General features: G+C 40.1%; 1 protein-coding gene across 2 annotated transcripts in view; it reads left to right on the top strand.

Annotated features, from left to right (window-relative positions):
- Window positions 1–17,829, top strand: part of ATRNL1 (attractin like 1) — a 697,793-nt gene that overhangs the window by 569,989 nt on the left and 109,975 nt on the right. For both annotated transcript variants that reach the window (XM_023546681.2, XM_003409111.4), the window contains one exon: window positions 1,133–1,247. In XM_023546681.2, coding sequence (XP_023402449.2) covers window positions 1,133–1,247 — 115 coding nt within the window. The remainder of the gene's footprint in view (window positions 1–1,132; window positions 1,248–17,829) is intronic.

Genomic DNA, 17,829 nt, shown 5'->3' with positions numbered 1-17,829 from the left:
TAGGTCATGTGACTTGATACAAGTATTGCAGCATGGCTCACAGCATGTTCTCGGAACGTTTTAATGCCCTGTGCTTCTGCCACGTGACTACTTTCACCTTTATATTGGAAACTCCCAAAAGGTGTGTAGGAGGATAATTTTAAAACCTGAGATTTATGTTGCTATAAAGGAGAAATCTTTTATAACCACATAAAACCGTTGTCACCAGAAATTTCAGTCTAAGTTTTACATGAAAGGGGACATATTTTATCTTTAATGCCTCGTTAAACTTTCTGGAAACTGCAATATTCTAAAATATTCTAGGTGAATGGCTACATATGTCTGTCTATCCTCTGAAAAGTGTAAATATCATCAGTGAAAAAGGCTAAACAACTCATGTGTTCTCATAATTAAAGCCATAGTATTTTTTCTTCTGGTTAAGTTTGCCCTTACCCAGAGTTGTTGCTTTGATAGTTCAACTCTCTCTCACCTGTAGTTCTTTGAGTGATACAGCCAAAATCACCTTCCAAAGGCTAACATGATATTCACCCTATTTTAAAAGTGATGTTGCCTTTCAACACAAATGCCTTGTGTGTGTTCGTGTGTGCACGTACGTGCATGTGTGTGCTTGTATGTGTGTGTGTGCATGCATGTTTGTATGTTTGCATTGATAACATAAGCTGCATTGTGTGGAGGTTAACAACATAGACTCCAAAACCAGCCAAAAATAACTTAGTATGTGTAAAGCACTGTGAACGACACCTAACTAGTAGTAGGTACTTATTAAATGGTACTAATTACTATTATTATCATGATCATTTATTCGTTTACTCCATTTTGTTCCTAAAGACATATTATTTATGGAAGTGCGTTGGTGGGTTATTATTAAAGATGTATTTCACTATTTATGCAAAGCTGCATAGCTTTGTGGCTCAAAAGCTGCATACCCAGTATCGCCCAGTGCATTCATTTATTCAAATGTAGGCTTACTGCATCTTTCTACTGTGCCAGGAGCCAGTGTGAAAATGGCACATATGGTGTGTCCCCGTCACTTGGAATGTACAGTCTAGCTGACTGGAGCATCGATAAGGTGAAAAGTAAACTAACAGTGGCATGTCAATTATGCAAACTTAAAATGGGTTTTCTTTTTCAGGGGGCGCCCAAACCAATAGCCATGGAGCCATGCTCCGGGAATAGAGCTGCTGTCCTGACAGTGTTTCTGTGTCTCCCACGGGCATCATCAGGCGCCCCGCCCCCTGGGCAGTCAGGTACGTTGAATGAGGGGCCATCAGCAGTTAAGCAGAACTTGCGGACTGAGCAGTACATTTACAAGGTTCAAACTTAGAGCATGGTAAAATTTTATTAGAATACAAACATGTACTTAAATATCTAGATATGTGCATTGCCATAAAATCAAACTTGCTAGTGTTTCTCTTATAAACACATCAAATGTGCGTATGTGCATTTGTGTGTATATAGCATAGAATGATATACACATGTATGTACATTCACATACACACGCTCCAGTTCACGGTTATATTTACAATGAGAAATTTCACCAGCAGGGCCAACAAGTTCTTGCCTCCCTGACCAGCTTCTTTTCTTTCAGTATGCATGTCACATGGGAAGCCAAATTATAATTAGAAGTTGGCTTTGTGACTATGGAACCAAGCTAAGGGAATTGCCGGCATGTTTTGAATGGTTAGTGGTATCAGAGGATGGTAGGTTGATGTAGCAATCTCAATATATTCAAGATGTGTTCTTGCTCCCAGACCAGATGGTGGAGTTCATAGACCAGGGGAAACCTTTCCTGTAGACGAGCACGGCCAGCCTTTGCCTCTGATTCTCTCTGTCCTACACTGAACACATGTTTTGAATTTTGGAGTAACTCGATGTATGCTCTTAGAAGTCTTCTGATGACTGTGATAGTGTCTGCAGTGTAAACATGCTCCATGCTGAGTGTAACTTGTACTTAAGCCCTTGCACTTGAATCTTTTTTTACATATATACTCCTACTTACATTTTCTCATTTTTCTATCTCCCGATTGTTTCCTCTATCCAAATCTTAATGGAAGGAATGCTTCTGAGGGCAAGGGTGATTTCAGATCTGTTTTTCTCTTCAGTTTCCCTTCAGCATAAAATAAAGTGCTAGACAACTGGACTAAACCAAAAGCAAAGAAGTTTCCTGAATAAACCGAATGCTTCGAAGGCCAGCGTAGCAGGGTCGGGGGTTTGGGGACCATGGTTTCAGGGGACATCTAAGTCAATTGGCATAATAAACTTTATTAAGAAAACATTCTGCATCCCACATTGGAGAGTGGCATCTGGGGTCTTAAACACTAGTGAGTGGCCATCTAAGATGCATCAATTGGTCTCAACCTCCTGGATCAAAGGAGAATGAAGAACACCAAGGACACAAGGGAATTACGAGCCCAAGAGACAGAAAGGGCCACATAAACCAGAAACTATATCAGCCTGAGACCAGAAGAACTAGATGGTGCCTGGGTACAACCGATGACTGCCATGACAGGGAACACAACAGAGAACCCCTGAGGGAGCAGGAGAGCAGTGGGATGCAGACCCCAAATTCTCATAGAAACACCAGACTTAATGGTCTGACTGAGACTAGAAGGGCCCCGGAGGTCATGGTCCCCAGACCTTCTGTTGGCCCAGGACATGAACCATTCCCAAAGCCAACTCTTTAGACAGGGATTGGACTGGACAATGGGATGGAGAAAGATGCTGGTGAGGAGTGAGCTTCTTGGATCAGGTGGACACTTGAGACTATGTTGGCATCTCCTGTCTGGAGGGGAGATGAAAGGGTAGAGGGGGTTAGAAGCTGGAGGAGTGGACACGAAAAGGGAGAGTGGAGAGGGGAGAGAAATTGGGAGTATGTAGCAAGGTGTATGTAAGTTTTTGTGTGAGAGACTGACTTGATCTGTAAACTTAAGATAATTCACTCAAGAGACTTTTTTCCCCCATTTTGGGTCAGAAGGTCTCCATTACCTTCATGGAGCCTGAGGATAATCTTGTTGCAGCAATTTCTACCCAGAGTTCCTTTCTATGTGTTTATTCAAAGAATTGAACATTCTCTGTACCTTCTCAGGCATGGAGAGCATACCTCACTCTTCTTCCTGTACCACCAACGTAAATGGGATGCAGTAATAGAATCGTTTTGCACTGGTCAGATAAGATGGATAATTACAGGTGCTATGCCCAGCTAATGGACATATTGTTTTAAAGCTGGGATGATTTCCAAAACAAACACTTCACTAATGAAAACAAGTCTATGTGATATATACCAAGGTTCTTCTAGATCCTTGACAAGATGACTTACTGATGGGCAGAGCGAAGGCAACTGCCAATATTCTGTCCCTTTAACCTTTGAAATCCTTTCTGACTGATTTAAAAGACGCAGAAGCTGGGTGGACCATTACCTCAGCTGTGTTGCATTACGGATGCATTATGATTACTAATGATAATGCTATCTTAGATGTACCTAGTGCTTTACTTTTTACAAAGTGTTTTCCTATTTATCACATCTGATCTTCATGACAGGCTCACTTTATAAATGAGGGAATTGAGGCATAGAAAGCACTGTATTTCTACACTCAGGGAATAATGGGGTTGGGGGTGCTAGGGTATAGAGCAAAAGAGCTTTGTTAAAAAAAAGTGTAAGTGTACCTAGAAAAAAGTTAATCTTTTTTTTTTTTACAAAGCTCATCCTAAATTATGCACAAAGATATTAATCACAGTTCAATCTGCAAGCTCAGTAAAAAAAAGTAAGGTGAATTATCTCAAGCTTTATCTTCCAGTTCTCATCCAAATTTTCAGCTCTCCTTCAAATATTTGGCTTCGTGAAGACATGAGATGTTGATCATAGAGAAATAAGCTCTCTGCTACAGGTTATCAGGAGAAATTACCTGGAATGTGACACTTACAGGAGCAGGGAGACTCTTTGATTCTACTCCTTCAAAATACAGTGTTATCTATGATCTGCAATCTACTTTGAAATTCATCGAAAACATGATACATTGATAGATGGGTAGTGGAATAGATAGATGGACAAACACATTATAAAATGAGTTAAGTAAAATGTTAATGGTAGAATCTAGGTAGTGGTGTTCTTATAAAATTACTTAAACTTTGCTGTATGTTTGACATTTTTTCATAATAAAATGTTGGGAAACAATAAAACAAAAAGCTCCTGTCTTCACTATTAAAAAAAAAAAAAAGGTAGTATCTGCAGAGAAAAAAAATTTTTTTTAATTTTTATTGTTCTTTAAGTCAAAGTTTACAAATCAAGTCAGTCTCATACAAAAATTTACATACACCTTGCTTTTTTTTTTGCTGTATACTCCTAGTTGCTGTCCCCCTAATGACACAACACGCTCCTTCTTTCCACTCTCTATTTTTGTGTCCATTCAGCCAGCTTCTGACCCCCTCTGCCCTCTCATCTCCCATCCAGGAAGGAGCTGCCCACATAGTCTCATGTCTCTACTTGATCCAAGAAGCTCACTCTTCACCAGTATCATTGTCTATTCCATAGTCCAGTCCAATCCCTGTATGAAGAGTTGGCTTTGGGAATGGTTCCTGTCTTGGGCTAACAGAAGGTCTGGGGACCATGACCTCCAGGGTCCTTCTAGTCTCAGTCAGACCATTAAGTCTGGTCTTTTTACGAGAATTTGAGGTCTGCATCCCATTGCTCTCCTGCTCCCTCAGGAGTTCTCTGTTGTGTTCTGTCAGGGCAGTCATTGGTTGTATCCAGGCACCATCTAGTTCTTCTGGTCTCAGGCTAATGTAGTCTCTGGTTTATGTGGCCCTTTCTGTCTCTTGGGCTCATAATCGACTTGTGTCCTTGGTGTTCTTCATTCTCCTTTGATAGAGGTGGGTTGAGACCAATTGATGCATCTTAGATGGCCTCTTGCTAGTGTTTAAGACCCCAGACGCCACTCTTCAAAGTGAGATGCAGAATGTTTTCTTAATAGATTTTATTATGCCAGTTGGCCTAGTTGTCCCCTAAAACCATGGTCCCCAAACCCCTGCCCCTCCTACGCTGGCCTTCAAAGCGTTCAGTTTATTCAGGAAACTTCTTTGCTTTTGGTTTAGTCCAGTTATGCTGACTTCTCTTGTATTGTGTGTTGTCTTTCCTTTCACCTAAAATAGTTCTTGTCTATTATTTTTTTATTATCCAATTAGTGAATATCCCTCCCCACTCTCCTAACCATCCAAGAATATTTTCTTTTGTGTTTAAACTGTTTCTCAAGTTCTCATAATAGTGGTCTTATACAATATTTGTCCTCTTGCAACTGACTAATTTCACTCAGCATAATGCCTTCCAGATTCCTCCATGTTATGAAGTGTTCCACAGGTTCATCATTGTTCTTTATGGTGCATAGTATTCCATTGTGTGAATATACCATAATTTATTTATCCATTTAGTCGTTGATGGGCACTTTGGTTGTGTCCATCTTTTTGCTATTGTAAACAGTGCTGTAGTGAACATGGGTGTGTGTATCTGTTCATGGAAAGGCTCTTATTTCTCTAGGATATATTCCAAGGACTGGGATTGCTGCATTGTAGGGTAGTTCTATTTGTAACACCAAATCTATTTCCAGCAGTGCCTAAGTGTTCCAGTCTCTTCACAACCTCTCTAGCATTTATTATTTTGTGTTTTTTTGGTTAATGCCAGCCTTGTTGGAGTGAGATGGAATCTCATTGTAGTTTTGATCTGCATTTCTCTGATGGCTAATGATCTGTTAGCTACCTGGATGTCTTCTTTAGTGAAGTGCCTGTTCATATCCTTTGGCCAGTTTTTAATTGCGTTATTTGTCTTTTTGTAGTTGAGTTTTTGCAGTATCATGTAGATTTTAGAGATCAGATGCTGATTGGAAATGTCATGGCTAAAAACTTTTTCCCAGTCTATAGGTAATCTTTTTACTCTTTTGGTGAAGTCTTTGGATGAGCATAGGTGTTTGATTTTTAGGAGCACCCAGTTATCTAGTTTCTCTTCTGGTGTTTGTACATTTTAGTGATGTTTTGTATTCTGTTTATGCCATGTATTTAGGCTCCTAGCATTGTCCCTAATTTTTTCTTCCATAATCTTTATTGTTTTAGATTTTATATTTAGGTCTGTGATCCATTTTGAGTTTGTTTTTGTGCATGGTGTGAGGTATGGGTCTTGTTTTCATTTTTTTTGCAGACAGATATCCAGTTATGCCAGCACTATTTGTTAAATAGACTGTCTTTTCCCATTTAACTGACTTTGGGCCTTTGTCAAATATCAGCTGCTCATACGTAGATGGATTTATGTCTGGATTCTCAATTCTGTTCTATTCGTCTATGTATCTGCTGTCATACCAGTACCAGGCTGTTTTGACTACTGTGGCAGTATAATAGGTTCTAAAATCAGGTAGAGTGAGGTCTGCCACTTTGTTCTTCTTTTTCAGTAATGCTTTACTTATCCAGGGCCTCTTTCCCTACATATGAAGTTGGTGATTTGTTTCTCCATCTCATTAAAAAATGTCGTTGGGATTTGGATCAGAATTGCATTGTATCTATAGATCACCTTTGGTAGAATAGACATTTTTACAATGTTAAGTCTTCCTATCCATGAGCAAGGTATGTTTTTCCACTTATGTAGGTCTCTTTTGGTTTCTTGCAGTAGCGTCTTGTAGTTTTCTTTGTATAGGTCTTTTACGTCACAGAGAAAATTTTTAATGTTACATCTTGTTCTTCCCTGAATGAGGCAAATACTGACACCTGTATATAAACTAAATGTCTATTTTTCTTCACTCTTCTTCGGGGTATTTGGTATGTACATAGCCTATTAAAACTTGATATCGTATCATCCAAAGTTTGAGAGGAAATACATTCTAATGATTATTTGGGAAACATACTTGCTGTTTGGAGGGAAATGCTGAGATCAGGTATCTCATTGCTGAAGTTTGACTTGCATCTTTGTAGGAAGGCCACGTATATGTTTGTGCTTATCACAATTCCCTACACATAGAAAGTAGTTCTTGAAGATTTTTGATGATGATGATGATGATAAACCAAAAAACCTGTTGCCGTGGAGTTAATTCTGACTCATAGTGACCCTATAGGACAGAGTAGAACTGCCCCATAGAGTTTCCAAGGAGCACCTGGCGGATTTGAACTGCCGACCTCTGGATTAGCAGTCGTAGCACTTAACCACTACGCCACCAGGGTTTCCAATGATGATGATAAAGCCAAAACCCACTGTCGTTGAGTCGATTCCAACTCACAGTGACCCTATAGGACAGGGTAGAACTGCCCTACACCACCAGAGTTTCCATGATGATGATAGGCGACCTGAAATGTAACCTGAGCAACCACTTCCATCTATGAGCCTAAGTTAACTACGCTGTAATGAGCGATTAGATTAAAATTCATTCATGTGTCCCAGATTGCTCTCCTAGAGGCCCTGTGTTCTGAAGAGCCTCCACCAGTTTTGTTATAGAGTTGGGGGTGATGAGGAGGAGATGGAGGAGAGACTTCGTGGACAGACTCCTGAGCCCATTCCCACTGTGGGACAGACAGGGTGCCGGGAGTCTTCTCTTGGTTCTTGGGCTATGTTGTCTCCAGATGTTAACATATCTGTTCAGTGATTAAATTAGCATTCATTATTAGATTAAAAGTCCTCTTGCCTGCTAGGGATGGCTTATATAAATGATACTATTTTCTGGCTGCTTTGGTACAGGGAAAAATAAATATAAAAAAACTTTGCAGAACTTTAAAATCTTATCAGGCCCTTTTGTGAAATGTAGGGTCCACATGTTGTGTGATGCTTTTCATTATCCACTCTTCATTGCTATGCATAAAAGCTTTTAAGTGAAGGGTGCATTTGGGGATATGGGGAAGGCACTAACATCCTATGAACATGGTGGTTTTCTTACGGAAACTCAATTTCAGCACTCACATATGAGTGATTCAGTAACATGCAGGTGATAATTTGGCCATCTCTTTTCAGTGGCAGCTATTGATTTTTCTTTTTAAGTTTAAAATATGGCATTGTCTTTGGACTTTATTTTATTCCCTTTCCACCAGCAAGTATTTCAGTAATGTTAACAATAATGATTAGACACCCCTTTTAGTGTCTCCCTGAAATGTGCGAAGTCCCTGCCACAGCCCTCATCTTATACAGGTCAGAAAGAAAACTGTGAAGATTCATCCTTATGATTACTTCATGCGTCAACTTTTTTTTTTTTTTAACGTAATGAATTTAGGCACTTGTGAACAATTCTTCCTCTAGCTGATCAGAAGAGTAAAAGCAAACAGTATTAAATATACTTTTTGGCATTCCTAGAGTTGAGGTTCCCTGGAAACCATATGGGGCAGTTCTACTCTCTCCTGTAGAGTCGCTATGAGTCAGAATAGACTCAACGGCAGTGGATTTTTTTTTTTCAACCCCATAAACTGTGATGTTTCATTCCTGTATTTTCTGCTCGTAACTACTGCCAACCAGATTCTGTTGGGCTATACGTGGGTTTTATGCTGTTGACATATGTTCGCTGTGTAGCCACTTTCTCTTCTGATCTCAGAGTGGTTGAAAGACTGTCATCCCAATGAAAACAGAGCATATTAAGTAACGCTGCTGCGTGACATTATAAACAACCAAGCGTGTCTCCAATCACCCTGGACAGCAGAGTCCCAAAGCACTGGAGACTCACATTAAGATAAAACCTGGGAAAGTAAACAGAGCTCTTCAGAAGCATAAATTGAAAATGATAATGATCGCTCTCCCTTTGTGATGGAGGGTTATGGATTTCATAGTTTGTGGATTCTTCCCAATGAGAAGGAGATTAACTTTCCTCACTGGGTTAAAAATCCCAGTGACTCAGGTGTCCACTGCTGAAAAGAAGCTACATGCTTCAAATAAAAGCACAATTTTGTTGTGATCTTGCCTCATGTGCGATTGAGTCTAACATTACCAAAAAGAGTACTAATAACGTAAGGTTTTAAAATTTTCTTGTTTAGGCTTAAAAATTGTAGCAGGAAGATCAGATTATTTTGAACAATCTATAAACACTATATAATGTTAAAAATGAAAGTCTACCCACAGTGTCCTAGACACCTGTCCTATTTGTGATGGCGATAGAAAGAGAACATTGGTTTTTAATTAAATGAAAATGGAGAAAGAGAACTAGTAATTGTGAGTATTCTAATAGGTTCCCTATATGTATACTTTTTCTATTGGTTTAATCTTTTTAATGAGTCTATGAAGTATCTACTCTTATCCCACTTTTCCAGATAAAATAACTGAAACTCAAGAGAGGTTAAATAGCTTTCCCAGGGCCAACACAGGTAGTGAGTGAGGGAACCAGAGCTCCAACCTGGGTCCCTCTGGATTCCCAGCTCTGTGACTCTCCCCCTCACTGTGCTTCTCTGGATATAGGGACTAGACATACTACAGAGAGCCTTATTCCTGAAAATGCTTTAAATCCAGAGTCAAAGAGCAATGACCTAGAAGGTACTGCTAAGCCTTGGGCTGAAGGAGCAGGAAGATAGATCTATCTTTCCTGGTAATTTAATTCCAGATATTTGGTAAAATGAGGATATATGCAAGCCATGACACATCTGCTAATGGATGTGTGTACTAGGAATAAGGGGCATGCAGTCAGAGGAGAAGAACTTTAGCTCGTACATTTCCTGCCCTCACAGAGGTTATAGCCTATATGGAAACATGATACAAATAATTGTGCAAATGAACCCTTATTACACATTGTATTAAATACTGTGAAGAAAGAGTAGGCAGTTCTCTGAGAGAGGTGAAATAAAACTGGTTTGCATTTGCTGAGTTTAATATTTTTCTATAGAAGTAACAGAGTGATAAACATAGCCATTAAGATCCCCTTTCCTGAACACAACAGAGAATCCCTAACGGAGCAGGAGAACAGTGGGATGCAGATCTCAAATTCTCATAAAAAGACCAGACTTAGAGGGACCCCAGAGGTCATGGTCCCTGGACCCTTTGTTAGCCCAAGACTGGAACCATTCCCTAAGCGAACTCTTCAGACAGGGAGTAGACTGAATTATAAGACAGAAAATGATACTGGTGAGAAGTGAGCTTCTTGGCTCAAGTAGACACATGACACTCTGTGGACAGCTCCTGTCCGGAGGGGAGATGAGAAGACAGAGGGGGGCGGGAGGTTGGATGGACACGGGGAATACAGGGTGGAGAGGAGGAGTGTAGCAGCTAGGAGTACACAGCAAGGAGTGTACAAGTTTTTGTATGAGAGACTGACTTGATTTGTAAATTTTCACTTAAAACACAATAAATAAATTTAAAAAAAGATTTAAAAGAGGGGAAAAAAAAAAACCCCTTTCCTCAGTTCTCACTTGTACAAAGACAAAATGATGTCTTTGTAGTGTTCCACTGTTGAATATTCCTCACCTCACCTCCCGAACCCTTGGAAACGTTCTTCCTCCTCTGCTATTTTGTGCCTTGATTTATCTAAGATACATTACTCAGAATTGACCTGGAGATAATGGAGGTAGAACACCTCCTGTGTTCATTGTCTACTTCCTTTGCCCTTAAGAAGAAGTAGGCATTCCCCAAGGTTTGACCCTTAGCTAGACTTTCATTCTCTCCACTCTCTCCCTGTAGGATCATACCCTCACACTCACTTAGGGGAGCGCCTCTGTAGCTAACTCCCAACTATGGATCTCCAGCCAACACCTCTCACCTGCTGCATCTCTTCCTGTATTTCCCACTGTCTAGGTATAAAATAAAGTATCCTAGCGGTGCAGTTGTAAAGCAATCAGCTGCTAACTGAAATGTTGGCAGTTTGAACTCGCCCAGCACCTCTGAGGGAGAAAGATGTGGCAGTCTGCTTCCATAAAGTTTACAGCTTTGGAAACCCTATGGGGCACCTCTGCTGTGTCCTGTAAGTTTGCTATGAGTTGGAATCACCTCGATGGCACACAGCAACAGATATAAAGTCACCCTCCCTTCCCTTTCCCCTTCCACCATTACATATTTTCCAGATTTGCTCTTCCCCCAAATTTACTGTTTTTGTTGAGTCTGTTTCAGAGTGGTTTAGGTTTGAAATCTTGGAGTTAGCTTTTGTTCTTTTCCTCTCTCTCTCCCTGTGCATTCAGGAGGCCCTGTAGATTTTACCCCATAGCAGAGAGTAGGCATCTCCTCTTTCCGTTCTTACTCCCTCCATTTTTTTGTTCAGGCACTGGTTGCCTCTCAACTAAGCTGGCTGCTGCCATAGGAAGGCATAACTCAAATCCTATCACTCCCTTCCTTGTAAGCTTTCGCTGCGTTTTCACTGCCTAATTAAATAAGTCCAGACATTTACTCTGGGATGTAAGGCCTTCCCTGACCTCTCCTCAACCTCCCTTCCAGGTTTAGCACCCACAGAGGCCTTGCCTACGCCTACCTGCACCAGGGGCCCCAGGGTAATTATTTTAACCTCTTAGATCCTCAGTTTCCTCATCTGTAAGGGTGATGACTAGATAGAGTAGCCTTAGAATTGCTGCGGGGCCTGTAATTCCACATTTACTGTTCCTCTTATGATTCTATGAGTGTATGTGTGTTCTCTGTGTCATACTTGTTGTTTTTGTACCTGTGATGCCCTTTCCTCTTAGCTGCCCGTTTCCAAAGCCCATTTCAAATGCTACTTCTTACATGAAGCCTTTTCACTTCCCACACGCTGACTGGACTTCATTCTCCTTGAAATTCCATAGAATTTGTTGGTTCGTTTCTTTACTACCTTCTTTACTACTTTGCTAGCTTTTACATATATCAAAGTCATTTGAGTACTTACCTTTATTCTCAGGTAGTAATCTCTCTGAAGTCAGGAATCTGTTTATCTTTGAATCCCTCACTGCTAACAGGTTCCTAGTATTTAATAGTTGCTTGATAAATACTTAATTAATGAATAAAATTACTTATCCTTACATGATAGAACTTCTTCACCAAAAAAGATGTAGAAAAGATACATACTATAGAAATGTAAGCTTTACTAGGTAAAAATTTCACTTTGAGCCCATAATTTTTGATAGACTGAATTTTATGCTTTTATGATTCATGTAGGATTCAAGCTACATATATTGGGAACTAAAATCAAGCCCAATATCATACCTTAGGTGGACTATATCTATTAAAGCTTAGTTGTTTAGTTTAAGATTCAATGAAAATCAGAATATTAGTGTAAGATGATGTAAGACAATAAAGCACAGAGTATATTTCCAATGTAGCATATACTAAACATATCATAAAGCTATTCTATTTTCATGATTTGAACTTTTATTTCCTCCTTGGATAATAATTTTTTTAAGCCATTTCATTTAAGTTTGAAAGAGCACAACTAGGTTCTGTTCTTTATGACCAGGAAAATAAATTTATGGAATAAATGTCCACATAATAATTAAATTCAGGAAAGATAAGCTCACAAAATATTTCTGGAAAATTGAAAGTATTTGTTGTTGTTCTACTTATTATCATTAACACATGCCTTTTCTTGTGAATCTATTCTATGCTCAGTGTTTTATTCCTCGAATTCTCATAACCCTGTTATTGTTAGTACCTGAATTGGCTCAAACCCATGGCAACCCCATGTACAACTGAATGAAATGTTGCCCCGTCCTGTGCCATCTTCACAATCATTCATATGCTTGAGTCCATTGTTGTGGCCATTGTGTGTTTTAAGTGCCTTCTAACTTAGGGGGCTCATATTCCAGTGCTATATTGGACAATGTTCTGTTGTGATCCATAGGATTTTCACTGGCTGATTTTCAAAAGTAGATCACCAGGCCTTTTTTCCTAGTCTGTTGTAGTCTGGAAGCTTCACTGAAGGTCCACCATGGGTGACCCTGCTGGTATTTGAAAAACCGGTGGCAGAGCTTCCAGCTTCATAGCAACACACAAGCTATGACAGTATGGCAAACTGACAGATGGGTATATACCTGCAACGTATATCTTATCATTTTTCTTTCACAGATGAGGAAAATGAACTAATGAAGGTTAAGTAACTTGCCTACAGCCGTATAGTAGACACATGATGGAGCTAGAATTTAAAACCAGAAAAGTATTATGTGGAAGTGCTCTTTCCAAATCTTTTTTTTTTTTTTTTTTGGTGGGAGGTAGTGCCTTTGCCAAAGGCTACCAGCATTTGCCTTTTGGGATAACACAAGCTTCTTCTTTTACCAACCAGTGTCACTGTCAGGTGACATGGTCATGGTTCTCCCAGTTGAGATTTTTAAATTAATCTTTGTTCCACTGTTAATTTGAAAAAAAATTGATTAATGTCTAATGGAAACAAGGAAGAAAATAAGGATGGGGAGGTTTGAAGAATAATGAGCATGGCTAATTAAACATGCTGCGGAAGTGAGTGAAATACCCTAAAAACTAACTCAAATAGTTCTAGGATAGGAGCAATTAGAAACAAATCCACATAAAGAGTCAGAATTTTTGGACATGAAAGATGAGACCACCAGCACTGAAAGTGTGAGCAGCACATTTTACTTTTCGCTTCCCCACCCCCCCATCCCTCACCCCTGTCAGGTATTTCTCGAATTGACTGGTAAATAATGACTGTGGTCAAAGAGAAAAACAGGAAAACATAAGCAACTCAACAAATCAACTTACAAAGCCAAAGGAAAATCAAGATTTGCCTGGAATGAGCAAGCTGCCCTTGAGGCAACACAAAAACAAAATAAGAGTTGTGTGGGTATGAGTAAAATATAAAGGGCAAATCAGCCCCCCAGTATTTCTTATGATGGCTAACACCATGGTCTATATGAAAGTGCTGATTAGTCAGAAAGTTTACTTTTAATTGGTCATGAAGTAGTCTTGCTTGACATAGTTTGAGAGAACTTATCGAAAGGCTGACCCTACTGCATTTAACAAGGATTAAGATGCATAAGTAATCCTGAGTGTCAGGAAATTATAGAATTTTTGGAGTTGCAGACATGGCTCTAGAAATCGCCTAGTTCTAGTCCAGATTTTGTCAAAGAGAAACATGGAGAGTCAGAAATGGGGAGAGACTTGTGCGTTTGTAGCTAAACAGGGACTAGAACCTCGGTCTCTGGATCGCTCATACAGGGAGGGCCCTTACCCCTCCCTCATGTTTATTATGCCACGTTACAAAATCAAACCAGAACAAAATAATAATAACCCACCTCCTACGAGCAGGCAGTACTGCATACCTTCTGCCACAGGGGCCAGAAATGGCAGATAGAAGAGAAATCCCTAGGCCCAAGAAGGAAGATTAAGTGGCTTGGAAAAATATTTCTCCTTGCAAGCAAACTGGCAAAAAGCTAAGAAAACGTGGGTCAGGGGCCCTGGGAATTCTTTCTTCTCCCATAAACATTTTTACTATGGATGGGTTCAAATGGCCAATGGCCTTATAGCAAATTCAGTGCGAGTATATTCAAGTTTTGGTAAAAATCCCATACTTCACTGATGACTGAATCTCAAGGCTTACTGTTTACTGAAAAATGGTGCTATAGTATCCACCAAAGGTATTTTCGAGTTTGAAGGTCTTCATTATTAACAAAAAAACCCAGGGGAAGAACGAGCATCAGCTGTAGTAATTCTAAAAAAGGTCAATGTTGATTTTAGTTACATTAACTCTTTAAAGCCAGAGTGATCTTTCTTTGAAGGAAAAGAGTCAATGGCCCTCTGAAAGTGAGTGATTTATCTCCTTTCACACACTTTGTTCTTTGCAAGTGAGCCTAGTCCATGGAAGTTGAGCAGACATCCCTGACTGGTGGGCTGCGTATTCAGGGCTGTCGCACTACTAAAGCCCTGGCAAAACTGGAGAGCACATCCTCTTCCTTAGGGGCTGGGAAACTTAAATTGGTCCGCAGGACTCCAAGAAGGTGGTGTGAGCAGCCCTGCGTGGTTCCCGGATCATCATTTAGAATCCTTGGGGAGTAAGTGGATTCTCATCTCCTGAACCTGCTGTCTGACACAATTTGAACTGAACCTTGAAGTCTCTGAAAGTCTGGACACAGTGACCATACCATTCAGTTCCATTTATTCCACAATCCAGGCAAGGATCATCAAATCAATAACATGACTGTGCCATCTGCCTTTCCCTTGCTCACCATCATAATGAAAAATGACTCCTTAAGTGTTCTGCAAGGCAATTAGCTCTGAATGTAGAGCTGTAATGGGGAGAGCCAGAGTTACATTTGTATTCAAAACTTTACTGGTAAAATGGAAAGGAAGCTGTTGTCTGTATTAATAGATACATAAAATGTATAAATGGGGTGATTTGGTATTATACTATTCATGCATAATGTCATACAACTGCAGAAACAGAGAGATAGGAAGCGTACTGAAATGACATCTGGCCCGTCCAACTGCCTGTAGCCACAGCTGGTGACCCTGCCCAGAATCATCTTGGACAGACAGACTGTTTCTAAAGACTTCCCCAAAAGGCATGCCCATGACTTCCGGGACTCATTCATTCTGTTATTTAACAGTCTTCACGGCAATTTGATCTCATTTTCTTTTGTTCTCCTTCTTCTTGTTCGCATCGTGCCAGAAATAGAGAACAGCTGATTGTGCTCCCCATAATAGTCCGTTCACGTGGTAGAGGGCAGTTTGGAAATCAACTTCCAGTCTGCAGTTCAAGTTCAATACAGCACTCCCAGTGCTTCCGCCCTGGCCCTATAGAGCCCATGTCTCCCAGCTCAGGTGAATCTTGACTCTCAAAATGTTTTTCAACCTTCCCAAGTATCACTGGCTCACAGAACTGTGGAATACAAAAGGACTTTAGAGATGGCTCTGCCCCTTCATTTGCCAGAGGAGGAAAGGGAGGTTCACCTGAAGAGACTTCCTCAGAGTCCAACATTTAATCCATGGCCGAGCCAGTGCTAGAACCCGGGTGCTGCTCTCAGGCTTTATGCTCGTCATTCCTTTCTCAGTGCCTAACCTCTCTTTTCAAACCAGCTGCCCTGAACTGCTGGCTACGTTCCCGCTTACACTTCAGTAGGACCGCTCTGCCCTTTCCTCACCTTTTCTGCCATTCTGCATTTTACATTTATGTCCACTGGGTTTTTTGTTTGTTTGTTGCACAAAAAAGGGAATGGTTAGTTTCAGCTAATTTCTCTGATGTTTCAAGGCCATTCTGAAGTCTAATCCTATCCTTCTAAAGGCCTTTCTTGTACCCTATGCCCCATTTGATGTTATCTGCTAATATGATGTGTTTTTTTCCGGGTACCAATGATCAATTCCAACTTATGGCAACACCACGGGAGTCAAAGTAGAACTGTGCCCCACAGGGTTTTTAGTGGCTGATTTTTTGGAAGTAGATAGCCAGGCCTTTCTCCTAAGGTGACTCTGGATGGAACTTGAACTTTCAACCTTTCTGTTAGCACCCAAGCACATAAACTTTACAATACTTAGTGACTCCTATTGATAGTTTAAGAATATATTAAATGACTCATAGCTTTGGATTTCAAAGTACCTTTTAAAACACTGCTTGTTACGAATGTATCACACCTCTGTTCATACTAGTCCCCACTTAAGCCCTGGTGGTGCAGTGGTTCAATGTTCGGCTGCTAACCCAAAAGATGGCAACACAAACGCACCAACTGCTCTGTGGAAGAAAGATGTGTCGGTCTGCTTCTGTGAAGATTACAGCACTGGAAACCCTATGGAACTGTCCTACTCTGTCCTGTAGGGTCACTGTGAGTTGGAATTGACTCAACAGCAATGGTTTGGTTTGGTTAGTCCCCAACTTGAATTGTCTCCCCGCTATACACACACACACACACACACACTCACACCTTCATTTTTCCACCAAGAGAATTTCTAATTCAAGGGTTCTTCTTCTCTGTGCAAGTTTTCCCCGTCTCTAGCCAGCCTCAGGTCACCATTTTTTTTTTTCATTTAATCATTATAAAAATTCTTGTTACACTGTTTCCTTCCCACTTCAGCAAGCTAAAGGCAGAGATTTTCTCCCTTTTTATTATTATATTCCCAGGGGCCAAAAGTGGTATCAACAACATAATAGAAACTCAATATATTTGTGTAATTTATTATTTTCTTTCCTTCTTTTACTCACATGTCCCTGTTGGCGTTAACGTCCTAGAGTCTAACCCTTAAACTAGCTGTGGACTTGTACTTTTTACTGCATTTTGTCCTGTACTTATTATATGCACCTTCCAAAACACACACAGACCAAACTGTTTGCCATCAAGTCAATTCCAACTCACAGCGATGCTATGGGACAGAGTAAAACTGCCCCATGGAGTTGCCAGGCTGTAAATCTTTAGGGCAGCAGATCACCACACCTTTCTCCCTTGAGGCGGCTGTTGGATTCCAACTGCCAGCCTTTCGGTTAGAAACCTGACCTTAACCACTGCACCACTAGGCTTCCTTCACGTGTACCTTATTATAAATTAATTCTAGATGATTCTCAATTTTGAAAAATGAAAACAGTGTTATAATCTATGGCCTAAAATTTGACTTATAAAGTAGAATTGAAAACTTTACTGAGATTAAAACTACTGATTTCTCACTACAGACTAGGCCTGTTGGTACACAATCAGTTTGATTCTCAAGACCCATTTGTCACAAGTCATGTTAGTCATTTTGGTACGTGTAAATGTCTTCTAAACTTAACAGATTTCTTTGAGTCTTTTGCTATTTTTTCCACATGCAAAATCTTGCATTGATGGTTTGATCATTCCCAGATCATTATTTGATCATTTCTAAGACCATCTTTTTTCCTATTCTTAAAAAATGAATGCGTTGTTGATTCCTCTTTATTCTCAATGCTTTATGTTTACTAAACCATTTAATTTTTTTATTACAACTCATAGGGGAAATTATCCCTATCTTACAGCTAAAGTCTGGAGTCG

Source organism: Loxodonta africana, chromosome 16 (genome assembly GCF_030014295.1).
Source record: "Loxodonta africana isolate mLoxAfr1 chromosome 16, mLoxAfr1.hap2, whole genome shotgun sequence".
NCBI lineage: Eukaryota > Metazoa > Chordata > Mammalia > Proboscidea > Elephantidae > Loxodonta > Loxodonta africana.
This window is presented reverse-complemented; position numbering and strand designations above follow the sequence as displayed.